Source organism: Balaenoptera borealis, assembly GCF_965194805.1.
Source record: "Balaenoptera borealis genome assembly, chromosome: 1".
Classification (NCBI taxonomy): Eukaryota; Metazoa; Chordata; class Mammalia; order Artiodactyla; family Balaenopteridae; genus Balaenoptera; species Balaenoptera borealis.
Window position 1 is genome coordinate 175,120,812 of NC_138860.1, and position 13,236 is coordinate 175,134,047.

General features: G+C 41.5%; 1 protein-coding gene across 3 annotated transcripts in view; it reads right to left on the minus strand.

The window, feature by feature from the left end:
• Positions 1-5,033: 5,033 nt before the first annotated feature.
• RCAN3 (RCAN family member 3) overlaps positions 5,034-13,236 on the minus strand; it is a 44,264-nt gene continuing 36,061 nt past the window's right edge. For 2 of the 3 annotated variants that reach the window (XM_082342538.1, XM_082342537.1), the window contains one exon: positions 5,034-8,182. In XM_082342538.1, the coding sequence (XP_082198664.1) occupies positions 8,014-8,182 (169 nt within the window). In that variant the 3' untranslated portion in view covers positions 5,034-8,013. The remainder of the gene's footprint in view (positions 8,183-13,236) is intronic. The other variant, XM_082342536.1, reaches the window with a different exon arrangement.

Consider the following 13,236-nt stretch of genomic DNA (forward strand, 5'->3'; position numbering starts at 1 on the left):
TAAATTTCATACCTCAGACAGACAGGAACCCCAAACGGATCATGCACCTCCATGTCCTCATTCGTCACACCACCTACAAAAATAACCTCTTCATGGATCAAAGACATGGAGCTTGCATTTCTCTCCCTGTGCCTTTGAGATGTAAATGTTCTACCTGGTCTTCTCCAGGAACTCTTTTCAAGCCATCTCTTTATTTTTTTATTTATTTTTAAAATTTTATTTATTTTTGCTGCATTGGGTCTTCATTGCTGCATGCAGGCTTTCTCTAGTTGAGGCAAGCAGGGGCTACTCTTCGTTGCGGTGTGCAGGCTTCTCATTGCGGTGGCTTCTCTTGTTGCGGAGCATGGGCTCTAAGCACGTGGGCTTCGTAGTTGTGGCGTGCGGGCTCAGTAGTTGCGTCTTGCGGGCTCTAGAGCGCAGGCTCAGTAGTTGTGGCGCACGGGCTTAGATGCTCTGTGGCATGTGGGATCTTCCCGGACCAGGGATCGAACCTGTGTCCCCTGCATTGGCAGGTGGATTCTTAACCACTGTGCCACCAGGGAAGTCCCCAGGCCATTTATTTAAAAATGCAAATTTCAGGAAGGTAACTTATCAAAAGAAAAAAACCCAAACGGGATAAAGGTCATTTGGAGCTTGACTTGTCAAGGAGAAATGCAAATCTTAAGTTTCCTCCACAAATATTAGTAAAAAGGGCTTTAGCCATCTGAACAGATGACCTTGATTTGTTCCATCTGCCAGAAATCCAGTTTGAATCAAACCTCTTTTGTAACTTGTGGGGTTTATGTTATTGTACCTGATTCATGGCTGAAATTTTGGAACAGGAGCTATGGGTTCTGTGTTTGCGTCTGGTATGTGTCTTGTAGATGTGATGTTTTCTACCTTTGGATGGCATTGCCAAAATTAATTTGTAAAAGTGTTTCATTTAATTGGTTTAAAGAAGATTAAGGGCTTATATAAATTCTCAGAAATACAATAGAAACTAACCCAAATGAATTTCAGGTTCATGTGATTTGGGAAAATATTTGGTATTAAACCTAGTTTAAGTTTGTTGGTTTAACTAATACAGGCATGTCTTTAGAGTTATATATGACTACAGTTCTAAATATAAAACAATTTCTGTAGAAATAGCTGCATCTGGAAAACTACCAAACTGCTTCTAGAAAGTTCCTCTTGATGTATAGAGTTGGTTTTTGTTAAACTTATTCTATGGGGAGTGGAAGTCACCTTTTCCAGGACACACATGTGTTAACTCAGCCACATGTGGATTCATTTAAGTAAGCACACACTGAGAGTATATGAGGGGCAAGGAACTGAGTTTGGTACTATGAGAGACACAAGATTACTATGTCCTCTGCTTCCAAGGAGTTGGTATCTAGGCATAACAATTCTTTTTATATGTGCAGCACTTTGCAATTTATAAAATTTCTGCACATGCATATACATCATCTCACTTGAGTCTAACAACACCTTGAGATATGGGGCAGATGTTGCATCTGCACTTTACACATCAGGAAACAGACTTAGGAAAAGGCACACATTCAAGGTCACATGAATGCAGTAGATGCGATTGGGATACGACATTTTAAAAAATATTAATATGCTTTTCTCTTTTATATTTCCTTACCTGACTTCCCCCTGTTCTTCCAGGTTACCTGTATTTTCCGAATGTTTTATCACCTACAGTGATACTTCCACTGTGGGTGATATGTGAGAATGGTTTTCCTGTCCTAAACTGGTTATGTGAAAGCCACATTTTTAGATTTCCCTCCAGTGAAAATTATTTTTGTTGGAATGGTTTTTATTTTTACTTCTTAACTACATTCTTTTTTATGATCAAAATATAATCACAAAATACATAATGGTTAAATATCCTGCTTTCCCTGAAGCAAGACTCAGATTCCATAAATCTTTGGTGTCTGGTGAAAACTAGCTTTCTAGTTCATAGACAGCCATCTTTCTGCTGTAACTTCACATGGTGGAAGAGATTAGTGTGCTCTCTAGGGTCTCTTTTATAAGGGCACTGATCCCATTCATGAGGGCTCCACCCTCCCGACCTAATTCCCTCCCAAAGGCCCCACCCACCTCTTAAAACCATTGTGTTGGGGGGTAGGATTTAAACATATGAATTTTTTTTTAAACATCTTTATTGGAGTATAATTGCTTTACAATGTTGTGTTAGTTGCTGCTGTATAACAAAGTGAATCAGCTATATGTATACATATATCCCCATATGTCCTCCCTCTTGTGGCTCCCTCCTACCCTCCCTATCCCACCCCTCTAGGTGGACACAAAGCACCGAGCTGATCTCCCTGTGCTATGCAGCTGCTTCCCACTAGCTATCTATTTTACATTTGGTAGTTAAACATATGAATTTTGAAGGGACATGAACATTCAGTCTATAGCAGTAACTAACTCTGAATGACGGTGAATATCTGTTTATATGTCTGCATTCTAGTGTTTCCCCCACTAGAACACATGCTCAAGGGCAAAACAGATGCCTCAGTCATCTATTGAGAAGACATATGATAGATTCTTGTTGAATGAATGAAGAATGAATGAAGAATGAATGGGAGCCAAGAACAGAGTCAGGCATTTACTCAAAGGAGCTCAGCCACATTCATCCTCTCTCTCTCTTCTCTCTTACATTTCGTTACAAATTGTGTGACTTTTCCTAACAAATATAATAACACGTGTTTAAAGTCATTCCTAGGATAGGAGTGAGGCAGGCTGGGAGCTGGGACCCTTTGCTGCAGTGCTTGCACCTGAATGCACCTCTCCTCAAGCAACAAAATACAAAGAAACTATAAGGGACCAAAAATAACTGCATGCACGCACAGTTGGGGCAGATTACGGACAAAAAGATACAGAAAGACCAAAAAACCCAACTGCCACTTCTGAAGAGCTAGGAACCGAAACAGGGTGTTGGGAGCAAAAGCAGGGTACTGTGCATGCCCCCTGCACACAACAGCACCAAAGGGGTGGGCAAACCACCTAAGTTACCCCTCCGGCCAGAGCCTGGGTCACACCCCTACCCTCACCCCATAAGGAACCAGCTTACCCTCACCCCATAAGGAACCAGCTTGCCCCCACTCAGGGAGCAAGCAAGGGAACCTGTTACTTGTTTTCATTCCTTCCTGCAGCTTCAGGAGGCCCAGTAAAGCCTTGTCTGAATTTCTTGTCTGGCCTCTACTCAATTTCTATTGATTGGGGAAGGCCAAGAACCTTGGTCAGTATCAGGAGGACAAGTGGGAAAAAAATAAACATAAAGAGATAAGCACAAATATAGTCCTTTTAAAACCAAAATACAAAAATTTGCTTTTAAAAGCTAGTGATATAAATCAGACTCTTGTTAAAAACTTTAACTGTAAGGAAAGAATTAAGTCCTATGTAGTATGTTCTGGTTATAAGTTGAAGTTGTGAATAAAAACACAAATAACCCAATTTAAAAATAGGCAAAAGAGCTTGTATTAGTTTCCTACAGTGGCTGTAACAAATTTCCACAAACGGCATAGCTTAAGACAACAGAAATGCATTCTTTCACACTTTTAGCAGCTTTAGAAGTCTGAAATCAAGGTGTTGACAGGGCTGGTTCCTACTGGGGCTCTGAGGGAGAACCCGATCCGCGTCTCTCTCCTAGCTTCTGGTGGTTGCTGGCAATCCTTGGCATTGCTTGGCTTGTGGAACGTCATTCCAGTCTCTTTGCCTGTCTCCACATGTCATTCTCTTTGTGTGTGTCCATGACCAAATTTCCCTCCTCTTATAAGAACACCTGTCAAACTGGACTCAGAGCCCACCCTAATCCAGTATGACCTCACATTGACTTAATTACATCTGCAAAGACCCTATTTCCACATAAGGTTCCAGGTGGACATGAATTTTGGGGGGACACTACTCAATCCATTATAGAGCTGAATAGACATTTCTCTAAAGAAGATATACGAATAGCTTATGATAGGTACATGAAAAGGTGCTCAACATCACTAGTCATCAGGGAAATGCAAATCAAAACCACAATGAGACACCACTTTACACCCACTCAGATTGCTAAAATCAAAAAGACAGCTAAAGGGACTTCCCTGGCGGTCCAGTGGTTGGGATGCTGAGCTTCCAGTACAGGGGGCGTGGGTTCGATCCCTGGGTGGGGAACTAAGATCCCACATGCTGCACAGCTCGGCCAAAAAAAAAAAAAAAGACAGCTAATAAAGAGTGTTGGTGAGAACTGGAACCCTCATACACTGCTGGGGTGAATGTAGAATGGTGCACCTTTGGAAAACAGTCTGGCATTTGCTCGAAAAGTTAAACACAGAGTTACCACATGGCCCAGCAATTCCACTCCCAGGTATATCTATCCAAGAGAATGGAAAACATATGTCCCCACAAAAACTTGTATAGGATGTACATGAGAGCATTATAGATAACTAAAAAGTGGGAATATCCCAAATCCACCAACTGGTGAATGAATAAACAAAATGTACTATATCCATTAAATGGAATATTTTCAGCCACAAACAGGAATGAAGAATTCATTCTATGACATGGATGAACCTTGAAAACATGCTAAGTGAAACAAGCCAGACACAAAAGGCCACATATTGTATGACTCCATTTATAAGAAATGTCCAGAATAGGCAAATCTATAAGACAGAAAATAAATTAGTGGTTGCCAAGGGCTGGGGGCAGGAGAGAATGGGTAGTGACTACTTATGGGTGCAGGGTTTCTTTTAGAGGTGATGAAAACATTCTGGAATTAGATGCTGGTAATAGTTTTGCAAACTTGTAAATAAAAATTACACTGAGAAAAAAGAATGGAAGGATACAGTGTGAGAGTAAAATTTGATACAGTCAGAAAATCTAAATAAAAACAAGCTGTGAGGGCTTCCCTGGTGGCACAGTGGTTAAGAATCCACCTGCCAATGCAGGGGACACGGGTTCGAACCCTGGTCCAGGAAGATCCCACATGCCTTGGAGCAAATAAGCCCAGGTGCCACAACTACTGAGCCTGCGCTCTAGAGCCCGCACGCCTCAACTACTGAAGCCCGTGTGCCTAGAGCCCGTGCTCTGCAACAACAGAAGCCACCACAATGAGAAGCTCATGCACTGCAGGAAAGAGTAGCCCCCGCTCGCTGCAACTAGAGAAAGCCCGTGTGCAGCAACAAAGACCCAACTCAGCCAAAAATAAATAAATTAATTAATTAAAAACAAACAAACAAACAAAAAACAGCTGTGATGTTTCCTTCTCTGGATCTTTAAGTATTTAATAGGTGAAATAATATAAAGTGACTTACCCTATCAAAAATTTAGAGTAGTGATAAAATAACGTTCTTCATGGATTCTGAGTACATGTCTCTCAGTGTAACATGGAAGACTGTGGTACTGTTGTTGCCTGTCACTTGACGTCAAGATCCTAAGGAAGTTCTGTGGTAAATTATCATGGAAGATCTGTGTCAGAAACCTCTGTATCACAAGTTATTTTGGGTACGTTTATAAGACTCACTTAAGGGCTTCCCTGGTGGCGCAGTGGTTGAGAACCTGCCTGCCAATGCAGGGGACACGGGTTCGAGCCCTGGTCTGGGAAGATCCCACATGCCGCGGAGCGACTGGGCCCGTGAGCCACAACTACTGAGCCTGCGCTCAGTCTGGAGCCTGTGCTCCGCAACAAGAGAGGCTGCGACAGTGAGAGGCCCGCGCACCTCGATGAAGAGTGGCCCCCGCTCGCCGCAACTAGAGAAAGCCCATGCACAGAAATGAAGACCCAACACAGCCAAAAATAAATAAATAAAAAATAAATAAAAAAAAAAAAGACTCACTTAAAATTTACTCTTCATATCTTGCCTGGAATCAGTTGGATGGTAAAAAATAAATACCAGATTAAAAAACAAACACTGCTTATCTGTTAGATTGCTAAAATCTGACCAATTCACCAATCGGTAAAATGCTGTCACCTTTTAGGCTTTATAACACTCATCAGTATGTTGAAGTACATACATGGTGTTTTTGTCTGCCCTTCTTCTGTATCCCTTTCTGGGGTAAAGAACTTGACCACCTGGCCACAGGTATGGGCATGTCACCCAACCTAGCCAATAAGAATCCTTCCCTAGGTGGGGACTCTAGGAAGTTCTCCTTCTACCTGAATTGTTCACTGCCTTGTTCTCTACTCTGAGGGGAAAGTCCTTTTTGCCATAAGAGGGGATGAAGTGACCACTAAAGAGAATAAGGAGAGCTGAGAGATGAAGGGAAAGATCTAATTCTTTACCCTTCTCTTAATCTAGGTGTTTAGAGCTTTACATTTCCCTCTCAGGATTGTTTGAGCACCCTTTCTCTCCTCCCATTTGGTACCAGGCTTGGTCTGTGTGACCAACAGCATACGGCAGAAGTGATGGGATAGCACTTCTGAGTTTAGGTTATAAAAAGACTCCAGGGGCTTCCCTGGTGGCACAGTGGTTAAGAATCTGCCTGCCAATGCAGGGAACACAGGTTCGAGCCCTGGTCCTGGAAGATACCAGATGCCTCGGAGCAACTAAGCCCATGCGCCACAGCTACTGAGCATGCGCACCCTAGAGCCCGTGCTCCGCAACAAGAGAAGCCACCGCAATGAGAAGCCCGCGCACCGCAAAGAGAAGCCCGCGCACCGCAACGAGAAGCCCGCGCACCGCAACGAACAGCAGCCCCCGCTCGCCGCAACTAGAGAAAGCCCGTGAGCAGCAATGAAGACCCAACAAAGTCAAAAAATAAATCCATAAAATAAATAAATTTATAAAATAAAAATAAAAATACTTTATAAAAAAAAAAAGACTCCATATTGGGTGCTTTCTCTGATCCCTCAACTCTGGGGAAAGCCAGCTTCCATGCCCTGTGTGCACTTACTGGGAGGCCCTGTGGTGAGGAACCAAAGCCTCCGGCCAACAGCCCTGTGGTGAGCCCGGAGGCGGGTCTTGCAGTCCCGTCAGGTGACTGCAGCCCAGGCTGACTACTCGATGGAAACTTCTGAGAGACCCTGAGCCTTCACCTTCAGACAGCCCCAGACTCCTGACTCTCAGAGACTGTGAGATAAATAAATGCTCTGTTGTTTTAAGATGCTAAATTCTGCAGTAATTTATTATGCAGTAGTAGATAACTAATGTGCTCCTCAATAGGTTTTTATTAAGCCTGCAGTTTAATTTTATTCCAGCATGAACAATTCATAAGCCCCTCTCCAGGAAAACACATTTTAAGGTGCTCCATTCCTGTATGGATGGTAAAGGGAAACTGAAGACTGGAACCGAGTTGGAGGGCAGCTCTGTCTCTTTCACAAAGGAAACCACTAATTCATTAGAATTAGCAGGTGGCACTGGTCAATCAGTGCCCAAGGGCTGCTTCTCATTTGGAAAGGAGACAAATCTCCATTCTAGACTTTCCAACAGTTGTTAGAAATTTCTAATAAATAGTCGAGGAAATGACTCAAGTTATCAAGGAAATAAGAAATAGAAGACTTGTAAATGTGGCCCATTAAAGACCTTTTATTCACAGGACTTACCCAGGCAACCTCTGAGAAATCATTTGTGGTCTAATTACCCGCTCTGGGGCCAGGGGGCCTACTCAGATCTCTCAGGACAGGAGACTGTGTAATTTTCCATTAAAGATCTCAATTATTCAAAACACATGGAAGAAAGGCAGCACCAGGCCAAGAAATAACTTGATTACTTCTTTGAAGCAAAAGGAAATGGTGAATCTAGAGTCAAACCACATGCAATGCTTATCTGTAGCTCAGAGAACCATGAACGGTGGGTATATCTTTTTCCATCCATATGGGAGTACAGTTAATAAAGAATCTATGTAACTTACTTGGAGAAAGCATTAATATATACACATCTAGCATCAGAATAGGCATTCCTGACATTTTTCTGAAATATTTATCCTAAAAGGCAAATACCTCCAATAAAATCTGCATTTCACCTAAACAAATCACAGCAAAATATTTTCTTCTAGAGCAATAATAAAGAAAAATAACATAAAAATTTTAAACTTAATGTAGAATCAAGGGAGGAAAGAGACTGAGGTATGTATTAGTAGTTTCTTAAAGTCTATATAAAGGTTATGTATGAAATAATGCCATTTGCAGCAACATGGATGGACCCAGAGATTGTCATACTGAGTGAAGTCAGACAGAGAAAGACAAATATGTGATATTGCTTTTATGTGGAATCTAAAAAAAAGGGTACACATGAACTTATCTACAAAACAGAAACAGAATTACAGATGTAGAAAATAAACTTACCGTTACCAGGGGGTAAGGGTGGGAGGAGAGAGAAGTTGGAAGACTGGTATTGACATATATACACTACTATATATAAAACAGATAACTAATAAGGACCTACTGTATAGCACAGGGAACTCTACTCAATACTCTGTAATGGCCTATATGGGAAAAGAATCTAAAAAAGAGTGGATATATGTATATGTGTAACAGAGTCACTTTGCTGTGCACCTGAAACTAACACAACATTGTAAATCAACTATACTCCAATAAAAATTTTTTTAAAATATGAAATAATATGGGCCAACCATCACCTTGGCCAAGTGTCATAAAACACACCTCATCCCCACTTGATGGCTGTCAATAAAAAGTGGCATTTAAAAACACTGACAAAGGACTTCCCTGGTGGCGCAGTGGTTAAGAATCCGCCTGCCAATGCAGGGGATATGGGTTCGAGTCCTGGTCCGGGAAGATCCCACATGCCGCGGAGCAACTAAGCCCATGCGCCACAATTACTGAGCCTGCGCTCTAGAGCCCGCGAGCCACAACTACTGAAGCCCACGTGCTTAGAGCCTGTGCTCCATAACAAGAGAAGTCACCGCAATGAGAAGCCTCTGCACCACAACGAAGAGTAGCCCCCGCTCGCCGCAACTAGAGAAAACCTGCACATGCAACGAAGACCCAATGCAGCCAAAAATAAAATAAGTAAATAAATAAATTTAAAAAAAAAGGTTATGTAAAGTCTAATAGTAAATCAGACTTCTCAGCTCCCAGCACATTATCATCATTGATCCATGCAGGATGCCTCTTATGTATGTATATATGTGTTTAATGTCTTTTTATTTGTATATATTCTTGCATAGTGATTACTGTCTTTGTATTTTAATTTATGTAATGCAACTGTTATATACATCTCACTGACTCTCACTTTTGTCATTCAGCTCTGTTTTTAAGACCCATCCATGCTGTTGTGTACATGGTTACTCTCTTGATGTGTAGTTCTCCAAAGTGTCAATTTCCCAGTTGGGGACACCAGCTTGCCTCCATAAATAATGGCACAATGAACATTTTCAAGACGTCTCCTTACGGACCTGCATGAGAACATCTTTGGGATACTCTTGGGATATATATCTCCAGAAGAACTGCTGAGTCAGAGACTTTATTCTTTTTTTTTTTGGCCATACCACACGGCTTGCGGGATCTTAATTCCCCAATCAGGAATTGAACCCAGGCCCCTGCAGTGGGAGCGCAGAGTCCTAACCACTGGACCGGCAGGGAAGTCCCCAGAGCTTTATTCTTACTGATATGACAAAGTACTACCAGCTAGTTCTTCAGAATAACAGTCTCCATTCCCACCAGTATTATATCAGGTTTCCTATATCCCCACCCTCTGGCTAGACTTGGCGTTATTTGCTTTTCACTTTTTTGAGAATCCAATAGGTGTAAAGTGGGATCTTGTTTTAATTTACACTTATTGCTGGGTTGGAGTATCTCTTCATAGGCTCACTTTTTCCGTTTTTGTCAATGCTGTTTGTATCCTTTAGCCAGTTTTCCTATTGGGCTGCTTTTCCTTTTGATTTCCAAATTTTTATTAATCCCATGTTAGGATTGCAAATATCTTCTCCCTATTGTCTGTCAACATTGGCCATGGCAGTCTTCACTGAACCTAAATCATTCATGTCAATGTAGTCAAATTATACTTACATTACAGCAATGCTTTTAAAGTTTTATGAAGTCTTTTCCTGTCTCTGGGTCACAATGGCATTCTCCTACAATTTGTTGTTTCATTTATAGTTTTACATTCTATATTTAGGTCTTAAGTTCATCTGGAATCCATCTTTGTACGTGGTGTTTGATGGGGAACCAATTTTTATTTACCTACATATGCTAAGCCAGTTTCCCCAACACCATTTACTAGACAATCCAGTCTTTCTCCATTTTTTTTTTTATGATGGCACTTTAGGGTCTTCCCTGGTGCGCAGTGGTTAAGAATCCGCCTGCCAATGCAGGGGACATGGGTTCGAGCCCTGGTCCGGGAAGATCCCACATGCCGCGGAGCAACAAAGTCCAGGCACCACAACTACTGAGTGTGTGCTCTAGAGTCCGTGAACCACAACTACTGAAGCCTGCGCGCCTAGAGTCCATGCTCCACAGCAAGAGAAGCCACCGCAATGAGAAGCCCACCCACGGCAACAAAGGGTGGACACGCTCGCTGCAACTACAGAAAGCCCGCACACAGCAACGAAGACACAATGCAGCCAAAAATAAATAAATAAAATAAATTTATGATGGCACTTTATTGTATATTAAATTCTTATATGTACATGGGCTGGTCTCCATTATTTTTTTTTAACTTTATTTGCCAGTTTTTGTACCAATCTCATTTGACTTTTTGGTTAATATTTGGTAAGGCATATCTCCATTTATTTCTTTTTAAGGTTGTCTTATTTGTTTTGTCATTCTTCCATAAACATTTTAGAATAAGCTTAATGAGTTTATTATAAAAATAGAGCTGGAATTTTGACAGAGACTTCACTAAATTTATAGGTTAATTTGGAGAAAATCTGACATTCCTAAAATATTGCTACCCCATTTAAAAGCATTACTTAGATAATTAACCATATTCTTATTAGACTTTGAAAGTTTTTTCCACTGATGTTCTGTTGCAATTATGAATGGCATCTTATTATTTTTAAAATAAATTTATTTATTTTTGGCTGCGTTGGGTCTTCGTTGCTGTGCGTGGGCTTTCTCTGGTTGCGGCGAGCGGGGACTACTCTTCGTTGCGGTGCGCGGGCTTCTCATTGCGGTAGCTTCTCTTTGTTGTGGAGCACGGGCTCTAGGCGCACGGGCTTTAGTAGTTGTGGCGCGTGGGCTCAGTATAGCTGTGGCTCGCGGGCTCTAGAGCTCAGGCTCAGTATATGTGGCGCATGTGCTTAGTTGCTCCGCGGCATGTGGGACCTTCCCGGTCCAGGGTTCGAACCCGTGTCCCCTGCATTGGCCCGAATGGTATCTTATTGCTTACAGTTTGGCTATTGATAGTGGAAGGAAATGCTACCAATTTTTCTAAGTAATTCTTATATTTGGCAACTTTGCTGTACCTCCTTAGAGACTCTAATAATCACATTGGTTTGTCCATTCATTAAACCAGGAAGGCTCCTTCTGATGCCCCAATCTAATAATACTCTTGTTTAGAGAAATTAATAAAGAAATTTTAATTTGCAAACCTATCCTTTAACTGATTAAGTTAAAGTCAGGATTTCAGTAGCAAGTTTCTCTAAATGTTCTTTGCACACCAGTGCAATGAAACACTTCTGGGCAAAATGGCTCCATAGTTTATTAGACTTGATAAGTACAGTATTATCCTCTTGGAGACTCAGAATGTGCAAATTTAAAAGTCCTAGAAGTGGGACTTCCACGGTGGCGCAGCGGTTAAGAATCCGCCTGCCAGTGAGGGGACACAGGTTCAAGCCCTGGTCTGGGAAGATCCCACATGCCGTGGAGCAACTAAGCCTGTGCGCCACAACTACTGAGCCCACGCGACACAACTACTGAAGCCTGTGCGCGTAAAGCCCGTGCTCTGCAACGAAGAGCAGCCCCTGCTCGCTGCAACTAGAGAAAGCCCGTGCACAGCAACGAAGACCCAACACAGCCAAAAATAAATAAATAAATAAATAAATAACATGCTAGATGAAAAAAAGAAGTTCCTAGAAGCACTGCAATATAGAAGCTGTTTAACTTTCCCACATATTTCAGACCACAAACTTTTCCCAAATATATAACGAATTTTGATACACCCTATTTAAATACCTAATCCATGAATTACTTATATTTATACCTTCTATGTCTCAGAAGACCAGGGGAAGTTTGGCAAGATTTGAGATCTTTCCTATGAGCTTAAGAATTTAAATCTTTTTTCTTTCTAGATTGGAACCATATTTTGATGCGTTCAATGAAAGCATAGTGGGTTACTGCTCACTCCCCATATCTGTTCCAACATGTTTCTTGGTGATAATAGGACCCCGATACACACATTGTTGAATCTAACTTTTAAGTCAGTCTATTTTTTCTCTTTTTTTAAATCCTTTATCTCAGTCTAATTTTATGAGGTAAATTACTTAAACCTTTATTCTTGTATTTTCTCCTCCATTAAAAGAGTGTTTTACCTTTAGGTTATTTGCAGTGGTTTTCCAACTTGCTGTTTCAGCCAAGGAATCCTTAGCTCCAGTGAGATCTTATTTTAAGGCCATTATGTGCAACAGATTAGAGTGAAGAGTGCCAGGCCCCGGTCACCTGGAGGCCCAGCGCCACCTGGAGGCCGCTCCCCGGAACACAGCTTCAAAAGCGTGTGTGACAATGGCAACGTCCCCAACAACTCTGGCTTAGTTCTTTTAAAACAAACAAAGAAAAACACTAATAATTTTAAGAACCTCTGAATCATGATACGTCTTCTCCTGAAAAATTAAGGATTTCAGTTTAACAGAGTAGGAGAGTGTGGTAGAAAGAACCTGGGACAGGGGCAAGAAACTGAGATTTTAGTCCCAGGTGGCCTACCATCCAGATGTGTGAACCTGGCAATGTCTCTTGGGCCGTTTGCTTGTAAAGGTGTGAGTGCGGAGCATGGGGGCAGGGGTGTGCAGGCTACTGAAATAGATCCCTGTGGAGTGCTCTGAACTGTTCCATGAGCTCTCACAGGGGCTGGAGGGGACTGTGGGTCCCCATTCTCCCCACCCCCTGCCTCCCTTCAAAAGGAGCAGCTCTGTTTACTTTTGTTTTTGGTAATCACTTTTACACTGGGATTTACATAAGACTTTTTCTGAACAAAGAGCAGAGTTCAACAGCTTAAAACTGGTGTGTGTGTATATATATATATATATATATATATATATATATATATATATATATAAAATCACTGTACTAGATAACCTCTACAGTCATTTTTAGCTTCAACATTTTGATTTGGAGATTTTTTTTTTTTTTTTTTTTTAACCAAGACAGAAAAT